The sequence below is a fragment of the Gastrolobium bilobum genome, unplaced genomic scaffold, assembly GCF_033153095.1.
Source record: "Gastrolobium bilobum isolate Gb01-03AN ecotype WA unplaced genomic scaffold, APGP_CSIRO_Gbil_v1 utg1076, whole genome shotgun sequence".
Taxonomy (NCBI): Eukaryota; Viridiplantae; Streptophyta; class Magnoliopsida; order Fabales; family Fabaceae; genus Gastrolobium; species Gastrolobium bilobum.
Genome location: NW_026899578.1, coordinates 737334 through 756963, shown reverse-complemented (window position 1 = coordinate 756963; position 19630 = coordinate 737334). Strand labels below are relative to the sequence as shown.

The following is a 19630-nucleotide window of genomic DNA, read 5'->3' as shown; positions in this document are numbered from 1 at the left end:
GAATACTGTAGATGGTAAATAAATAAAAAATGTAATAACAAATTAATTATAGGATGTATGAGCAAAGATCCATCAGGGACATTCCTGGGAACATTACTCAGCCTTACAAGTGCATGAATTAATTATGCAGATAATCACTTTTCCTCTTATTATTATATTTGATTGCCGTGAGATTTGAGAACGTAAGAAACGGTTCACCAAAACATTGGAGTTTTAAACTCTCTAATAATAACACATGTTCAAGGAAAGTTTTTGATTTTACTCCTCTTGACTTCAAGGCCCTCTAGATTTTGGTGTCGCGGATTTCTGAGAAACTATGATATGATTCTTTGTTATCATTCGAGTTTGACTCTGTGTGTGTGTTTTTATATGATTTTTCTTTGTTCCCAGGATGTTTTTTCATTTTAAAATAATTCAAAACCATATGCATATATCTGTATTCAATAATGTAATGAATTCTATGGGCCCAGGGAATATAAAGTACGGCGACTGATACACATGGTGTTCAGTTTACCACATAGTAAAATAATAATCTTTTTCACTGCCATGCAGTCCTCTATCATTTATAGGTAAATGTATAAATAAAAAAAGAGAAAAATTACCTTAATCTTTCAGATGAAATGACGGTGTGCATAATGAAGGTCTAATTTTAATGGCATATGAAAATTACCTTAATTTTAACGCTATTAAGAGAAAGTTGGCATCTAACGTTTGAAATAAAAACATAGCTCAATTAGTTCTTATGTAACCCCCAGAAAACAAAAACAACAACAAAAACAAAATTCTTGACTTCTCCAGAGGCAAGGAGAACGTCTACGAAAATGAGTGTTCCTTTTCAAACCCATGAAGCTTTACATCTTCCATGAACTGGAAACATCATAATCGTGGATCTCAAAAAATCATTCACGGTTTTCTTTAAATAAAGTTAGGTAACAGGCATAATTAATTAAGCTATTTGTACTAGTAGGTGATCTCCGAGAAATTCCTAGGCGTTTGGTACAAAGATTTTGGTCGAATTTTCGGAAAACTGAATTTTTTAATTTTAAATTTTAAGATATTATCGTAAACTGAATATAAAAATCATATTTTTGAAAATCGAGATTCCCGAACAAAAAAAAAATTCTCCTCTACCAAACTCCCCTATTAATGCTCTTTTAAATCAAAAAAAATTCTGACTGGATGATATTAAATAGAGGGTTTAATATTTATCTTTTTAAAAGATACAGGTTCTTTTTAATTTTTAACACTATGCATTAAATAATGAATTTTATAAGAATTATGTTGTAGGAAAAATAATTGTGTAATGTTATAGAGATTCATTTTGCGTATCGTAATTTCTTTTTTTTCTTTTTTTTCTTTTTTCTTCAAAAAATGTGAGCTCCACAAATGTTGTGTGTGTAGGAAAATTTGTTGTGTCATGTTAAATGACAAACACAAATCCCTTAAATAATCAACTAAAGTGATTGAAGAAAAAATAAAACTTTTCATATTATAACTATATATTATCCATAATACATAATATTAAAATTTAAAATAACACAATTTATATAAGGAGAAACCTATTTCCCTCATAATTTTAAAAGATAATAATAGCCCACATATCTTGTGTTACCCATTTCTTTATACGGAGTGAGTGCAATTAAAGTTAATCACGGCTACACCCGACAACACTTGGAAATTCACGCCAACTCACCATTTAGTGCTTGCTTTCACTTTCAGTATTAAATTTGTTACAACTTACAATAATAAAAATTCAAAATCCACTTGGACAAAGTCATTCCATGATTCCATCAAATAGATATTTTCAAGTACGAACAATATTGTAAGCTATATGTCAATTTACTCTCCCAATCTCTTTCAGTTATAAAGTAGGGATCTAAAACGAGAAACAAGAGAGCTTGTTCTTTCCAAGGTACAATATTGTAAGCTAAAATGTAAAGTTTCTTCCCCAATCTCCTTTCAACCATAAAGTATGGCTCTAATATCTGAAACAAGAAAGGTTGCTCTTTCCCCTTTCTGTACCTACTTTCTCCTTCCCCATGGCCCGGGGGAATCAAATTGTTTTCACATCAAGTTTGATAGCTGTCTTTTATATGTCAGACAAACGCTAAAGAAAAAATCCAGAACAATGTTACTCTGTTAACATAGAAAGAGCAAGGCAAACTTGTTCATTTTCAAGGAAAAAAAAAAGCACATAATTCATAGAGCACATAAAAGTCGAGCAAAAGCATTAGTTACAGAAAGTATATAAAACCATGCAATTGATAACAAGTAATACAGTTTATGGAGATGGAGGCCAATACATTCCTGCATCTTCAATCTCTTCATAGAATCTGAAATGAAGTTCATCTAGCCTGCCTCCCTCATCCCACATCCCATCATAACTGTCACTGTCATCAACGTAGTATTCACCAACGCCACCATCCACAAAGTCCCAGGCCAAAAACTCAGAAGAATCTGATATATCTGAGAAATCATCCCAGCCATCACTCTCATAAGTGTCAAGAACAAAAGGCCCCAAAACCTTCAGCTTTGGAAACTTCTGCTTCACGAACAAGTTGTCCAGTGTGACACCCCAACAACCCCTCTGATCCAAAAATTCAAGCTTAGGACAGTTTGAAAGTATTTGAAGAACACCCGAAGTGCTGATAAGATGATAAGCCATTTCAAGATGCTTGAGCTTAGGCATTGTGGAGGCAATTGCATATGCTTCATCATCCTGTAACGGCTTGCCCGCGGTATCCAATGGATGCATGTTCCGACACAACCCTTCTAGTAGCTTGCAGTTCTTGCCAATTATCTCTAGCGCACTGGCACCAATTTTAATACAGTAGCTCACATCCAAGAAAGAAATCATAGAAAGCCTCCCAGCAATCTGTTCCACAATGGAATCACTCATACTGCTCCTTGGCAGCCGCAAAGTCTGGAGGGAGCAGGCACTTGCAAAAGAGTAAAAGGATACTATATAAGAAAGATGGCTAATAAGGTTCAACTAATACAGCCTTCGTTAGTTTTTAGTATACAATGAAGATATCAACATAAGTTAATAAAGACTAGTTATCTAATTTTAATGTGAACCAGCAGCAACATAGAGAATATGACAAATTTGTATCCAATTTTTAGACTTTTAACAATTAGCATAATAATCAGGATTCAGGAAAGTATTTATCTACAAGATTTGATCTAAACTGCAATAAACTCCATGGAATGTGTCATGTTAATAAAAACTATGCAGTTATGCTTACTTTTCAGCAATGAAAGTGAAAATCCTCTCAGTTTGGAGACCAGAAACACAGAGCTTGCGTAGGGATCCACAACTCCTTGTGATAAGCATCTCAATCATGCGGTCAAGTTGATCAGGCTGGCAGCGGTTGCTCCACTCCTTAATGTCTATCTCTTGCCAGCAGTAAGGTCCAGTTACTGCTTTAGCCCATGATTTACATACCCTGGGGATCACCGTCACTCTCTCCTGGAGAGAAAGATTGGTGAAGATTACCCCTAAGGCATCAGGAATCAATTCATCCCACCTACGAAAATCAGATGTTTCTCCCATACAATCTACAAAAGAATAAAATTTTGCATTTTCATGGTTTCTGGTTGAGGTTCAGAAATTAAATTTAAAGATGCATATTAAAGAGGCATTACCCCAAAAAATTAGAAATCTTCAGTTTGCCCAAAAGAAGAGGGGAAAAGAGAGAAAAAGAAATGGAACTCTTCATAGAAAAAACCTAAAAGCATAGTGAATGACCAGACTCACATACATCGAAATATCTGTCACAAGCATACGAATGAAAAGTTCAAACTCAAGCAATGTTTGAAAAACTAGGTAATGATTGCCTTTTGGAAAGGATTAGAGGAGATTGAAACATGGAAGATAAAGGAAATATCTATAGCACGAAATAAAATTTAGCAAATTGAAGATAATTAAAAAAAAAAAAAAAATCAACTTTAAATGTTCATCTCACAGAACCACCACAACATGAAATTGGGAGAATAAAAATGCCAGAACAGTTTTCCTTAACACAGATTATTGAAATTCCAGTACTTGTTTATTTTTGCAAAGACACAGCTACTGCGAACTTGGGAAAATGCTAACAATCACATAAATCCAAACCATTCAGAGAGCGTCAGAGACATCACTCCAGGCTTTTGCTAAGAAAACTTGGAGGAAAAAACTAAAATAAAACTTTTTAGTTTCAAGATAGCAAATCTTGAGTAACTAAAGAATTACCAGATTGAAATTTCTTTTTTTTTTTTTTCTTTTTTTTTTTTGAGAGAGTGTGCAAATGAGTAACATGCAACAAAAAGATAGGATATTTACCAGTGGAGAGATCTTTGGTCAGTAGACAGTGTTCCTTCTAGGACCTGAATTACGGAAACATTCACCGGTTAATCCGCCACATGCGCCGGGAAAAAGAGAGGAGAAAAAGAGGGGTAAGAGAGAAAAAGGAGTAAAGCCACAAAACAAAGACACATCTACCCACCTACTCTCCGCTTCAAAGTAACCATCAGCAACAAGAACAAGAGTAAAGACACAGTAGCGTTACCAAGGTACCTGTTGCCTGTTGAGTAGACACTGGAAAAAAGGCCCAAATACAGGAACGGACTTGAAAACAGATAACAGTCCTTTTTTAACCAAATAAATAAATAAAAATTAGTCAGTTATATTTCTATAAGCTGGAAAAGAAATCATAGCCCCAAGGATAAAATATCGGTGTTTTTTACTGCAATACTCAAACTGTCACAAAAAAAAAAAAAAAAAAATTAATATTCCTTTTTTTTATTAGTGGAATAACATAAATTTGTCGTTAAAAGATCGATTTTGGCAAAGTAAATAAGGTAGATATTAATGGCATCGGCGTCAGTACAATTTATTATTTGTAAGACTATTATAGATCTAAGTTTTGTTTGCCGTGTGTGCGCATTGTAAAATGACAGACAGTAAATATGGAGAGAGGGAGTGAGAGAGAGAGAGAGAAGAACAAGACTCACGAGTTACAACTTACAAACAACTGGGTTTGGAGAAGGGAGGTACCGACACGAGTCGGTAACTCAGAGGTTGACAGCAACTCAGATCAAGATGGTGTCTGAACTCTGAGGCTCTGACCCTGAGTCCTACCTACAAAGGGCATTACTGTGGCCATGTGAGAATGGCACGGGTTGCTGGTTAATTAACACTCAAGTTGATCCTTAAATCAAGTTCTTAGTTTAAAACCTAACATTTTCGATGTGACTCTTTGTGGGCTCTCAATTTTTAAAAATTTATTATAAATTCACTATCTTCAATGCAGTAAAATTTACTTTTATTAATGAATAAAAAAATTTGAGTACTCCATAAAAATTTTGGGGTAAATATTCTAGCAGTATGTTTATTTATAAATTTTATAAGAGTTATGTTTAGAAAAATAATTGTATTATGTTATAAAGATTTGTTTTATGTGTTATAATTTTTTTTCTTTCTAAAATATACAGATCTCACAAAATATTGTGTGTGTAAAAAAAAATTTGTGACCATATTAAATGATACAATGCAAATCCTTTATTTATAGAGTAATACTAATATGTTTCCCCTTTCATATATAAGAAAGACAAATTGATTCCCACGGAGATATGGAAAAATATGCAGAGCATTTTTTTTTATTATTATTTAATAATTATGGGCCTATCGAAAATCTGTGTAATCTGCAAGGTTGTGTTTGCTGCAAGTTTATAACTTCTGCTTTCCCTTATTTATACCTAGTATAAATGGAGAGAATATTTTTTTTACCGAAAAATAATTATCTTATATTGTAAAAATAGAATTATAAGTGAAACTCATAGATAAGAAAAAAGAGAAAAAAGAAAAAGCGAGACTCATCTATTTTTTGTGTGTATAAAAATTTTAATTATCTCATACAAAATGAAATAAATATAACTCATAAATAAAAGGATAGATTTTTTAATTCATATAAATATATTGTTTTATTTTTATTTTTTCTTTCATTTGGATTTAATTTTTAGTTTGCTCAGTAATGATTTGACAAATACATTGTCACGTTACAATTATAGTATATCTTAAATGTCTTACGGGAAATGTGTCTCTCATTATTGCATGAGATAATTTGTTTCATGTAACAAAAAAAAAATAAGAGGGACACATTTTTTTTAATGGGTCCCATTTATTTTCTTTTTGGGTTACAATACAAATTATATTATGCAATATGAAAAAATCAAACTCATGTCTTATATGTCATTAATCTTTTTGAAATAGAAATTAACTTATAAATGCCACGTGACTTTATCTCCTCTAAGGCCCGGTGTCTTGTCCCTGCTTGCAACATGTTCTAAATTAGAGCCCAACAGTTCTTCTAGCTGCGAGTAGATTTTGATGCAACGGAGGGAATCTTACTAAAAAAAAAATGGAAAAAAATAACTATAAAGATAATAATAGTATAAATACGTTACCTTTTTATTATATTTGACAAAAAAATGTTTGAAGTGATCAGTACATGTAGTATCAAAAATATTTTCTGTAGTTGCAAAGTAGTGAGAAGATAATGGCCTTGACCTGCAAATCTTCATCATCGTTCTCGAACTCACGAATCACGAAAAAGAATGTGTGTGTGGAGATACTATGGCATATTTAAATTCAATTTCTAAAATTAGTTTTTTTTTTATAGAAAAAATAAAAAATAATTGATAAGATCTGTTTTGTAAAATTAATTCTAAAAATTAAATTATTTTTTAATTTTAAGAATCAATATCTCATTTATTTTTATTTTGTATTTTTATTTTTAACTTTTAACTTTCAAAAAAAAAATCAAATAGTATCTGAATGTCATGGATCAAAAATATTTTTTCAAGTTATCACGCCACCAAACTCCTATAATACTCAACGAGTATGGTTTGACTACATGGCACGATCAATTAAGGCAACAGAACTCACTATAAACTATAGCAACTTTTGCGGTCAAAGTGGCAGGCTTTTTTTTTTGCAAAAGTTGAACATGTAATGTTTTGTGGAATGATAAGTGTCAGGAAGGGTTTCAAGGGAAGACACTTATACGACTTCACTTAGTATCATATTTAAATAATTTAAAAATCTTTTTTTCAAGTGTGAAATATAATATTGGTATGTTTCCTCTCAACCGAGTATCTAGGTTAAAATACTCACTTCGTCACTAGCCAATCACCAAATAGCTCGAGCTCAACCCGTAACTGATATCATTGTTAGGCGGATCCAAGGGCAGCCCATGGCGGGAGACAACCATCCATGGGTTAAGGTTACATCAACTATAGAAAGTAGGTCTGATACTATATCTCAACTCAAAATTTTAAGGCATTAGATATATGGATCCTCTTACTTATATGGATTTCACTTAATTTATTATCAACCAATATGAGACTCATCACACTTGAATAATCCAACAATAAGTAATATGATGTGTATTATTGTCTTATGGAATGTCGCTCTGAGTTTAGGTGATAAAGGGTTATGAAATATCAAATATCACTACCAATTATTCGGATTATGATTATTTGTATATTGTGGGCTTAGGGTGGTTTTATTGAAAATTTGAATCTCGAGTAAGTGGTTTTATCAATGAAGAGAAAAATAAACAAGGATTGACATTAGTTGCTTTTCTTTTTCTCTGAGACAAATTCAATTAAGTTATGATATACATTAAAGGATTTTATTAATTTCATGCTAAAGGAGATAAGTTATCTCATGTTATAGAGATAAACTTGTGAGTTCTATCATTTGAAAATATAAAAAGAAAAGAAAAGAAGAAGACACAATTATCGAAAGATATAAAGGAAAAAAAACTTAACTCATGTAATATGAAAATAGTTTTTCCCTACATTAAAATATATTGGAAGTGAACATAGGTTGATAGTTTGCTTTATTTTGCCTCTTTGTAGACTGAGAAGTTATGCCTCCAGCTCTTTCAGCTCCAGCAGGCCCTTTAGTTCTAGTAGGTTCAGTTCCAATGCCTTCACTAGCACCTTCGCTTGTAGTAGCCCCTTTAGTTGTCCTTCCTTATCTTAACAACCATATAACTTAAGTTATGATGTGTATTAAATAAATTGAAAGAAATATAGGTAGATTTATGATGTGTATTAAATATAGTCAAAGAACATAAGTAGATATTTACCTTATTTCGCCTCTTTGTAGGTTGAGAAGTTGTGCCTTTTCCTTGTAGGTTCAGGATCTACTCTGGGATTCTTCATTTGCTGCTGCCATGGCCATATTGATAGAATGTTACACGTCTATTGGATGTGTGTCATGTGAGTAGCTCATTGTTGGAATCGGCACAATCACGCACACACGATCAAAATTGAAAAGAGAGAATGTTGGAATCGGCACGATCACGCACACACGATCGAAATTGAAAAGAGAGAAAGGAAAAAAAAGTGAGAACAATTTATCCTAGTTCATTTAATGTAGGCTACGTCCAGCAATATGTATTATATTCTCTTTACTAAAACTCGTTACAAATTACTAAGTTTACATGAATAATATGAATAGGATTAGAAACCCTAAACAACAATACCTATTCATGGAATAATGGGCTCATGGCCAAACTACTAAGAAAACAGAAAAAAAATAAAATAAGCCAAAAGACTCACAACAGGAGTCACACACACAAACTACTATTCATGGGACATCATTGACTTTCTCTGCATCCCACCAACAAGAGTCATCATCTAAATATGAAGTATGAGTCATACTCAACACTCGTTACCGTAGTTTTATGGAATAACAAGATTTTTTTTCCCTTCACTTTTTATACTTCTTAATGAATGACACACAAACACAAGGCCGATTGGTAGTCACTGACTTCTTTCTCATTTTTTGTCATGTACCTTGTTTTGCAGTCTCAAGCTCTGCTTTTAGAATTATCAAACCCATCATCACGTCCAGTCCTCTCCTCCTCACTGTCATTAAAGTGTTTTCCCTTCACACATCATATTACTTATCATTTAGAACATCTTCACCCACATCGCCATTACCCATCCTGTCATCCATAGCATCAATGTGCATCTATGTTGTATCCTTCACCTACCTCTGCCAATCCCCTAAACCTCCCCCATTCATCCATATGTTTATGGAGGAGGATATTTTGACTACCAAAAGTGTCCACTACCACCTTACTACCTATCAAATCACCATTGGATCAAAGAGAGAGAATGTTAAAAAAAAATTGAAGAGAAAGAAAATGTTAATCCAATGATGATTAGATAGGTAGTAAGATGGTAGTGAAAACTTTTGGTAGTCAAAATATCTTCCTTCATGTTTATATACCAAAATAAGTTCTTCAAAATAGTTGGTACTGCTACAACTTGTACTACATAAAGCTCAACTTCACATCTATTCTGTACTGTATACGTAGCCATCCCTAAGGCATAAGTGTTAAATGAAATGTATTTTAACTCATCTTCAAAGCACTACCCAGGCACTTTCCCCCATTGTTTTGAACTATTATCATCTACCATGACTCGTTAACTAATAACAAAGCTTCAAAATAGGACCAATTGTCAATGTCTAAGTTATGAAATAATGGACTTCTCCCCCTTCTAATTGACTTTGGGTTCATTAACAAATGATCCCCTTTGATAAATTACTACTGAAAAACGCTGTCTACATGTGCACAAAGAAAAAGAAAGTAATTAAATCCATAATTTTTTTGTTAGCGTGGCAGAAATTTTTTTTCTCAGAAATATTAAACCCATAATTTTGTGTGTTAAACCCAACTTCATGGGATCTAACGGAATTGAAGCCGTTAGCATAATTATCACATTTAGTATAATTAGTATATTAATAAGTCAGTTATAGAATAAATATTATTAGAATTGATTTAGATTTTATAATTAATACTGTACGGTCTTATGAGTTATGACTGTTATGTGTAACTATTATTTGAAAATACACCGAGAATAATACGTAGTATCTGTCACAGGTAGACTTTATCATGATATTAGGTTTCTGATTTCATGATAAAGTATTTGAAAGACTTTAGGGGAGTGGTTGTTTGTGGATATGAATATCCAAAATATTCTGGAAAATGAAGTTAACGTAGACAAGACATGAAGGAGGAGAAGAACAGGCTGGTCCACTAATGGGCTTTTTAATTTTAGTTTCAGAATGGGTCAGGTCAGATGGCCATGTATCATTTGCGTTACATTGGCCCTGGGTTGTATTTAAATAATTAAATGTAGCATATTGGTGGTCCAACCATAGATACACATTATTCAGTTGCCATGCGTTTCACTTGTTATAAAACTAAGGAGTGAAACACAAAATCCTTTATCCTATGTATGATGTTAAAATTTTAACAAATTAAATGTTGAGGTAAATATTTGTCCCTTACCGCAGCACAAAATATGAAAAGAATTAAAAAAACCATCTCTTGCTCTCTTTATGAACGTCGTTTCTCTTCCAGCACGAGAATGCTATTTGCTCTCTCCCCTTTTGAACGAAGAAGAAACGAGGCTGCATATTGGAAATTAAGGAGGAAGAAGATGACGTTGTAGATTAAGAGCAAATAATAAACAAAATATTAATTAAAAAAGACTTTATATCTTATATCTATACTATAAAAATTAATTAAAATATATCAATATTAATAATAATTATAGCATGAAAAAAATTAAATAATAAATATTAAAATATTACCCAATACATTTTCTAAGCATAAAACAAATTAAACAAAACGATTTAAAATTTAGAGTATCGTACATGTACTACTAGCTATGATGCATCGATACAATCAACTTAGTGGTTCTACCGGTTTTCAATTTCGAAGTGATTATCGGTATGGACTGGTTGGTGGAGAACAGGATCACCTTGGACTGTCAAGCAGGAAAGATTATTGTTCCTCCGAGAGACGGTAAATTTCTGTCTTTTGCTACTATCTCTTTGTTACATGTTAAGATAGAACTTCTTCGAGGAAGCAATACATGCTATCGGTGTGGTCAGCCAGGACACATCGCTCCTTATTGTCCTAGATATTCTAATCAGCAACCTGCTCAGGCTCGAGTGTTCACCCTTGATGCTAATGAGGCCCAGAAGTATCCAAATCTAATTCGAGGTAACATAATTCTTAATGGTTGTCCTATTTCTGCTATTTTTGATTCTGGAGCATCTGGTTCGTTTATGGCAAAACATATAGCTATGAAGACAGGTATTACCCCAGCTCCATTACCCTATGAGTTACACATCAGTACCCCCACTGGAGGATCATGCACAGCCTCAGAAATTTGCAGAGGCGTTCTTTTGAAGTAAGAGGGTTTAACTCTTCTGAATCTTGTAGCTTTAAAACAACACTCAAACCCTATTCTTTCATCACCCAAACGTTGCATGGAGAGCAAAGAGGGACCTTGTTAAATTTCCTCAGCCGTGACCATCAAAGAAGAGAGAACTCAAATTCATCATCAATCCCAAATTTGTTCCATCACCCAAACCGTGATTTCCTAGTAGAGGTAGCACCCAGGAAAAATTCAGAATACATTTTTTGTTCTCACCTTCTTGACCGTAGACACTTGAAGAAGATTCTAAGAGTAATCAAGAAAATTATACACTTCGCTTACCTTTCCCTTGTAACCGTGGAGTCATAAAGAAGCCAACACTACTAAGCTTTGATCATCTCTTCGATTTTCACTAGTGCTTCTTCAAGAGGTAGGCACTAAAATTCCCTTTATTCTTTTTGCGTAAACCGTGAGGCATTATAGAAAGAAGGCTTTTCTCTGTACGTTTCTAGGTTCTGCCTTTATACACCCTTGAGTCATAACTTAAAAAGCTCTAGATATAAACCTAAGAATGATTCTAAAAATTAATAAGTGGTACTGTTGCATGTTATATAGATGTATCTAGAATTTCTTTAAGCAAAGTTATGTGGACAACACTTTATACTCTCTTTAGCGCACCAAATAGGGTCAGTAAGCCTTAGGATAATCTATCTTCTTGACAAAGGGTTGCTGTACATATGGTTTCTACCCTCCTTTGTGGCTGAAAAAAAAAAAAAAACGCTGTTGTTTACCCACTGTCCACTGTTTCACTGAAAACAATTATGGGCAGCATGATATCTTTGTATTTTTTTTGATTTACGTTGCTGGAAAATATTTTTAGACAGCTTACTATACCTGTTGTAGCGCACAATTAGGAGATAAGAGGAGATAATGGATTGAAAATATTTTAGGCCTTGAGAATAATGAAAACCGAACCTATATTAGATGTACTTCCCGATACTCCAATACTCATTCAAAGACTCAAAAAATGTTCAAAGGTTACGTTGCGTTGCATTTTGAGTTCCAGCTATTAGATTCGTTAGATTACGATTATTATTTTATTGAGTTTAATATAAACATTTGAGATATATTATGTTTCTTTGCAAAATTGATGAGTATTATAAGTTTAGCTTTATTTTTTTGTTAAATTATTGAATACTAAATATAATATACACCACATAAATTAAAAATATCATATAATATCAAAACGTATCCTAACGTGTCAAAATTTAACATTTTTTATAATTAACGTGTCTGAATGTCGTGTCGTATTGTATCGCGTGTCTCGTGTCAATGTCGGTGCAAGATAGACTACCCGATATCATATAAAATAAAAATTTACGGTGACTCAACTACTTGTCGCGTGACTTTGTGCATCAAATGCACCTAGGCTTCAATCCAATGAAAACATTTTACGGTGCCAAGTTCAAATAGAACCAGCCGTGTCCACCAAAACAACTCAGTTAAATTAGCCTCTTTCATTTTTGGTTCATGGAATCCTTATGAAGATGTCTTTTTACCGTCACAAATAGCAGATTCGAACCTGCTTGATCTACAACTGTATTTTTTTTAATTTTTTTGACAAAAATATCATTCCAACATTATCCTTATTCTTATATTGTATGTCATACGTGTTTAGTAGGAAAAAGAAATAAAGAAATAAAGAAATAAACAAAGAAAGAGAGCCCCTTTCTTTGTCTCACGCATGCACCCAAATTAAAAGAATTATTATGAAATTAGACGAGTGTCTTGCAGGTGGAAGTGTTGGGGTCCCACATAGCCGGCAACAGAAATTTGCGACCCTTCACACCCACTGCGTTGTAGCTAGCTCCCGTCGTTTTGTCCACCAAAACGTTACCCGGGTAACCCGGATACGCCCCTTTCCCGAAAATGCCGGTGCACGCCGACACAGCCTCCAGCGGCGCCACCGCCGACCCTTCGTAGTACCCATTCTTGAACGGGTTCGTCACCGTTCCCGCCAGAACCGTCGCCAAGCTTATCAACATTCCGTCCACCCCGACGTCGCCGTTAGGCGGAACTAACGGCGGAGTCTGTGGGCCGTACACTGGCTGGTGGAACGGCCACGCGCACTCCCCCGGGCACTGCGCCATCGGGTTACCCACCCAAGCGTAGACAGCCTTACTCTTCTCGACCCGACCCGAATCGTGGGTCCCGCACTGGTTCATGCAGAAATCCTCAACCGCCACGTCAGCGGCAGTGAGCACGACGCGAATTTCTTTACCGCGCGTTTTTGTTACCGTTTTGGAAGCGAGGGCTACGAGCTGCGTCGTTTTGAGTGATTTGCCGAGGGAGTAAGTGTCGTCGAGGATCTGTTTCCCTACGGCGAGGGTGCAGGGACCTCCTCTGTATCTGGCGGTGGTTTGCCACCATGATCGGACGGAGGGAGATGGAGCATGGTAAGCAGAGCTAAGGGATTTGATGAAGTCAATGATGATGGAGCGTTGGGTAGGGGTGAAGTTTCCATACCAGAGGACATGAACGGTGACGTTTCCCTTTAGGAGTGGACCCTTATGATCCTTGAGAACAATCGGTTCTGGCTGAACCAAAGCCAGCATGCGATTGAAGGGTGTAGCTTCATAACTGTTTGGGAGATTAGATAAAACGAATAGAATGGAGGTAACAAAAAGTGTGAAGCTGAAAGGATGAAGAAAAGCCATTGCTGATTTGCTTAATTAGCTGGTTGGAGTAGTACTGTCAGATAAATTTCAACTTGAAACGAGTATTTATATGATTTCGAAATGGTTTGATTAATATTAACTTTGTAGGAACCGCGTAGGTTTGACAATTAACATAACGGAACCTACGTGCGCGGATGAATCTGATCCACCAATTATTGGACATAGATATAATATTGAAGGCCAAGGCCTTTTCTAGGAACATCTTCTTGATGTTTTGCACCTGTGATTATCGTTACGTTCTTATCCTAATCCGGTATATATTTAACGTAAATCATATGTTCATTTAAATGAAATTCGAGTTATGCAATATTGTGTATATTATATGTATAACGTAAAACTTTAATAAATAAAAAAGTAAAATTTTATAGTACATCATCAGGACCTATGTTGAACCGACACGGGACAGAGATACGATACGACACGACACACTAACACGTTAATTCTAAAAAATGTTAAATTTTGACACGTTAAGACACGTTTTGATATTATATAATATTTTTAATTTATGTAGTGTATATTATGTTTAATATTCAATAATTTAACAGAAAAATAAAGCTAAACTTATAATACTCATCAATTTAGCAAAGTAACATAAGATATTACAAATGTTTATATTAAACTCAATAAAATCGTAATCTAACGAATCTAATAGTTGGAACTCAAAATGCAATGCAACATAACCTTTGAACCTTTTTTGAATCTTTGTAAAGAGTATTTGAGTGTCGGGAAGTGTTGGAATGTCGGTGAGTGTGAGACACGACACGTTAGGATTTTTGAAGTGTCGGTGCTTCATAGATCAGGACATATATAATTCATGATTTTTTACGTATTTATATTAATTGTTTATCATTCAATATTTATATGCGTCGCTTAATTATAGTAACATTGACAGGTCAAATCTAGGTTAGTTCATATATAGGAATTGAATGAAAAACTGGACCAGGTGAGGTACCCAACTATTCGGCCTCCGAGAAGCACACTTGCATCAATTAAACAAAACCCAGACAAAATATGGTGGCAGAAAAAATAGCCCCACAATGAAACTGGCAACGCGGATTAATAAATCAGCACTAAATAGCTTTAATCGGAACTTGTACTCAGATGGTTAGCATTCAACTTCATGAAAAGTCACTTTTTTGCGAGGCAGAGACTAGCTATTAAAAATGTGTTTTTAAATATAGTGTTTTTGTCAATGTATCATTCGATTATCATGGAAAGTACACCCAATGAAATTTTCGCAAATAGGTTTCCTGTGAAGAGTCTTAATCAACGCATGAAACTGGCAAACTACGGGGGCAGATAAAATTGGCCCCACAAGGAAATTGGCAACGCGGATTAATAAATCAGCACTAAATGGCTTTAATCGTAACTTGTACGCTTTTTTGCAAGGCAGAGTCTGGCTGTTAATAATTTGTTTTTAAAATAGGAAAAAATGTTTCTACTTTTTAGTTGATACAAGTTGTGTTTTTTTTTTTTGATTTCCTAAAGTATCTTCTTGTCAATAGCTGAAGATTAATCCTTTCGAAGTGAGAGATCACATTATGAGAGTAAACCTCTCACCTCTTTATTAAACTTGTGTTATTTTAATAAAGAAGTGAGACTCATATTTTTTTTTTGTCCACTCATTTTTTTTTATGATTTATCTGTTTCTCACACTCAAGATGACACAATTTTATATTCTTTATAATGACACATTATTTTCCTTTTAAAATATCGTGTTTATGTCTCTGTATCATTCGATTATCAAAGAAATTACAGCTTGTGAAATTTTCGCAATAGATTGTGCGAGTGTCCTAATCAACGCATGTATATTTCATTATTTATTGATTGCAACAAATAAATAAAGAAGTACCCGCATATATTTTTTTTACAGCGTAGATGATATTTTGGGGCTCCTATTATAAAGGCCAGATTAATGATAAGTACTCCAAACCAACAGCCGAAGATACAAATGCCTGCAAAAAATGATTTCTTATCGACTTATTTTTTATACTTCTAACTCCTGCAAGACAAATTTACAATTAATTTATTCATTTTGATTTTGGGTTTTTCTCAACCTGTAACCAAATAACTTTGAAAATAAGATCCAATTAGTTTTACTAACCCTACAGTCTGAAGGTTATAGGAATAAATTTACTTTGCTAACTTTGAAAACAAAATCATTAACTTCATGAGTTCTTATATATCAATCTATTTTCAATAACTCTAACACCCGCAGTATAAATTTATGATTAATTTATTCACTTTGGTTTTGGGTTTGGCAATTGGGTGTGTAGGAATGGGTTTTTCTCAACCCGTAACCAATGCTTCATAACTCTGAAAATAATACCCAACTTCTTTCACTAACCCTTAGGTTATAGGAAGAAAATTTTCAATCCGTCCTGTAATAAAGTATTAAAACTTCAACCATCTCATCTGGCACATATAAACATTTTAAATAAGTCATTTTTGTAATTAATGTTTATCTAACATTTTTTTTTGGGTATAAGAATTGTCCTTACTTTCAAGTTATATTACGGTGAATGGAATAGTGAACTAATAGCAGACCTACCCTATCCATTAATTAATTTGTAAGGGATAAGAACAAATTAATGGTTTAGTCACATATTAGATACGAGAACTAATGGCAGTTACGAGCGCATCTTTAGTACCGCGGTCGCACTTAATGGTGGGTACTACTGCCATTCAAAATGGGACACCTGTACTGTATTTAATAAGTCTGTCGCTAGCGACTATCTCTACTTTTCTCTCTCCTCTTCGCTGACGTTTTACTGTGTGTGCTTAGGTGTTTAATTTTTACAGGATAGATGTATGGAAAATAGGGTAAGGCGGTAGTATATTAGAAATTTCCGGCAGTTACACGATGCAAGGCACAACGTGGTGGTTGTTACTTGTTGCTACCTGGTAGGGTTGTGTTAATGGGAATAAAGGTGGGACAAAATATAAAACCAAATGTAAAGGTTAGAAAAGCAGGAGACATGCAGAGTAAGATATAAGCTTTGGTGAACGAAAGCTTCCCTTATTTAAGTGGTTATTGCTGATCGATAATTCGATGATGAATATGATCATATGATCTGAACCAAGCATATCAGGCACTAATTCATGTATGGAGAACCGTTGGCGAATCGTATCCCAAATTCAATGTTTGGTTGCAGTTCTTGGATATTCGCTGCATTGTGTCATTGTGTGCAAATAAAGTGGGTAGTTGATGGAGAAGAGATGGTTCTGCTGTGTATATTACTAGTTTTTTTTTTTTTTTTAAACTATGCATTTAGGGTGGTTGGACGTGTTTGTTTGGAAAATTGATCTTTTCATGTCTTCTTTGATATTATTATGTCATGTGGCAGAATTCTAATCATGTAAAAGTGAATTAATAGTAATAAAAAAAAGGAAAAATATTGGGACATGACGTTATAAAATCATGATTATTAATTAATTTATTAATGGTTTAGATCATCTCACACTATATGAATGTCAATTGACTCAACTTGCAACAAAACACTTACTTGCCTTAATTTTTATAAAATTTATTTATATTGTATTGTGTTAACATGCATAATAAACATAACACTTTGAGGTTAGTTGGTTATTCTTAACGTATCAACCGCATAATATAAGCGAGATATTTTTTGTTTAATGGATTATTTATATCATGTTGTGGCGACCTACTAAATGAGTAGATCGTATTCGTGTAGAAAATTTTGACATAAATTGTGTTTGTTCTGAGTGTACTTGTATTTATTTTAAACCTTGACCCCATAGGAACATGGCCTCCCAGTCACAAATTGCCACAACTAAATTAAAAAATAAAGAGAGAAAAAGAGAAATGAAAGGGAAAAAACTGATATCTGAATCTTTCTAATAATATCTTCCTTTTTCTTTGAAACTCCAAAATCATAATTTAAATAAAAATTACAAAGACATCTTTCAATCCAAAAACTTAAGTTGGTGAATCAAGGGTTTTTAAGGATTTTATATCTCTCCAACACACACCCTTGTGCAATAGCTATTTGGACTTTGAATCGTGGATATTATACAAGCTCATTCTTTTGATTCTACCTTATATTGACTTCATTCCACTAGAAATAGGTCATTGAGGATCGAACCCGTGATCACGAAGACTCTGATATCATAAACAATCATTTCTCCTAAAAGCTCAAGCTATTAAGTGATGAGCCTTTAGCGATTTTATATTTATCTAACACACCTCCTTATATAATAGCTCTTTGAATTTGAAGGGTGGAGAATGTATCGAGCCCAACTTACCTGTGCTGAAAATTTTTATAATATTTAATTATTTATATTAATAAAATGACTGATTGAGGGTGGTGAGGTTTAAACTCATGACTTCTTAATTATACCGACTCTGTTATCATATAAAAAAATTGTTTTAATCTAATTTTTTTTTTTTTTTGGTTTCCATTTAATCTAAAATTTTAAACTTATAAGCAAACGATGTTTAATAATTTTATATTACATTTCTGGAACAAATTTTATCCGCATCATTGAGTAAGAAAGACTACCAAACTCTACATGTTGGTTGTCGGTTGATTTAACTTGTAAATTGTATGGCTTTATAAGAGGCACAAATGTTAAGGAATGGACTGCACCTTTCCCCAGGTGGGATGGTTTTTGAAAAGAGAAGTGATTAGTTTTTGGATTTGATTTCTTGTAATGATGTAGTGGATAAATTTATCTCCTAATTATATATAAATATATGTGGAACTCATACGAGGTCATGTGAAGAGAAGATAAAAAAAAATATGGATCTATATATTTTTATGTATATATTAAAAATAAAACTATCTCCTAAAATATGAAAAATATTAAACTCATAATTTTCATGGTAAAATCTATGTTATATATAAAAACAAGGTACTATATTAAAAAAAAAAAACTTAATTTAGTATGATCCACTTCACTGGTTTTATTCCGTTCCTTGCACAAATTGATTATTTGTCAAAATTTGAATACTTAAACCAGTTTTTATAAAACTTCAAAACATAGAATTTCTTTAAAGTATCAAAATTTATATATATTTTAGTGGCTTATTTATTCATATTATATTTTGGTTTTAGTATTTTGGAATACTTGAACTTATTATTTGTATTATACCTGTTAAATAATATCTTGTTAATATCTTTTATTTTAGGAAATAGAATTCTTAATTTTAGGGATTCTATCCACAATCAATTAATTAGATTATATTTTTTTTCCTTTTATTAATGACTGTAAATCCTATATATAATGAATGGAATTGAGGTAGTCTCTTCAAGCCATTTAAAAATTGCTTTCAACAATTTCTTCTATGCAGACTTGAACTTCACTTAAATTGAGTGTTTGGATAATTTACTACTTTTTTTTACGTAGCATTTACAAAAAAAGATTTCAATAGAAACTAATCAGTGACTAATTAAGCTACATGTTTTTTCTTTAATTAGTTTGTGCAATTTACAAAACTTCAAAAATGCTTTGCAGTTTCATAATCAAGTGTTTAAACTGTTGGGTCACAAATTTAAAAATATTTTATAACTTAAATTTATCTATGTCCACTGTAGTTATTCTTCTTCGAGTTTATTTAATAGAGCTTACTACCAATGGTGATAGCTATCGTAATAAAGGATCGGTTCAATCTTCACATATTATCTTTGAAAAGAATTTAA

The 19630-nt window shown here is 33.2% G+C and overlaps 2 protein-coding genes across 3 annotated transcripts; both read right to left on the bottom strand.

The window, feature by feature from the left end:
* Positions 1 to 2124: 2124 nt before the first annotated feature.
* LOC133291643 (F-box protein FBW2-like) lies at positions 2125 to 4669 on the bottom strand. Of its 2 annotated transcripts, XM_061489945.1 has the most exons (4): positions 4485 to 4662; positions 4322 to 4365; positions 3246 to 3558; positions 2125 to 2939 (listed from the first exon to the last, which is right to left on the bottom strand). In XM_061489945.1, exons 3-4 carry the CDS (start codon positions 3551 to 3553, stop codon positions 2282 to 2284), a joined length of 966 nt encoding a protein of 321 aa, XP_061345929.1. In that variant the 5' UTR covers positions 3554 to 3558; positions 4322 to 4365; positions 4485 to 4662; the 3' UTR covers positions 2125 to 2281. The 2 variants fall into 2 exon arrangements, with proteins under 2 accessions (XP_061345929.1, XP_061345927.1); XM_061489943.1 differs by lacking the exon at positions 4322 to 4365 and having other exon boundaries at positions 4485 to 4669.
* Positions 4670 to 13004: 8335 nt separating this feature from the next.
* LOC133291665 (protein EXORDIUM-like 2) lies at positions 13005 to 13946 on the bottom strand. The gene has a single exon (XM_061489966.1). It carries the CDS (start codon positions 13944 to 13946, stop codon positions 13005 to 13007), a length of 942 nt encoding a protein of 313 aa, XP_061345950.1.
* Positions 13947 to 19630: the final 5684 nt, after the last annotated feature.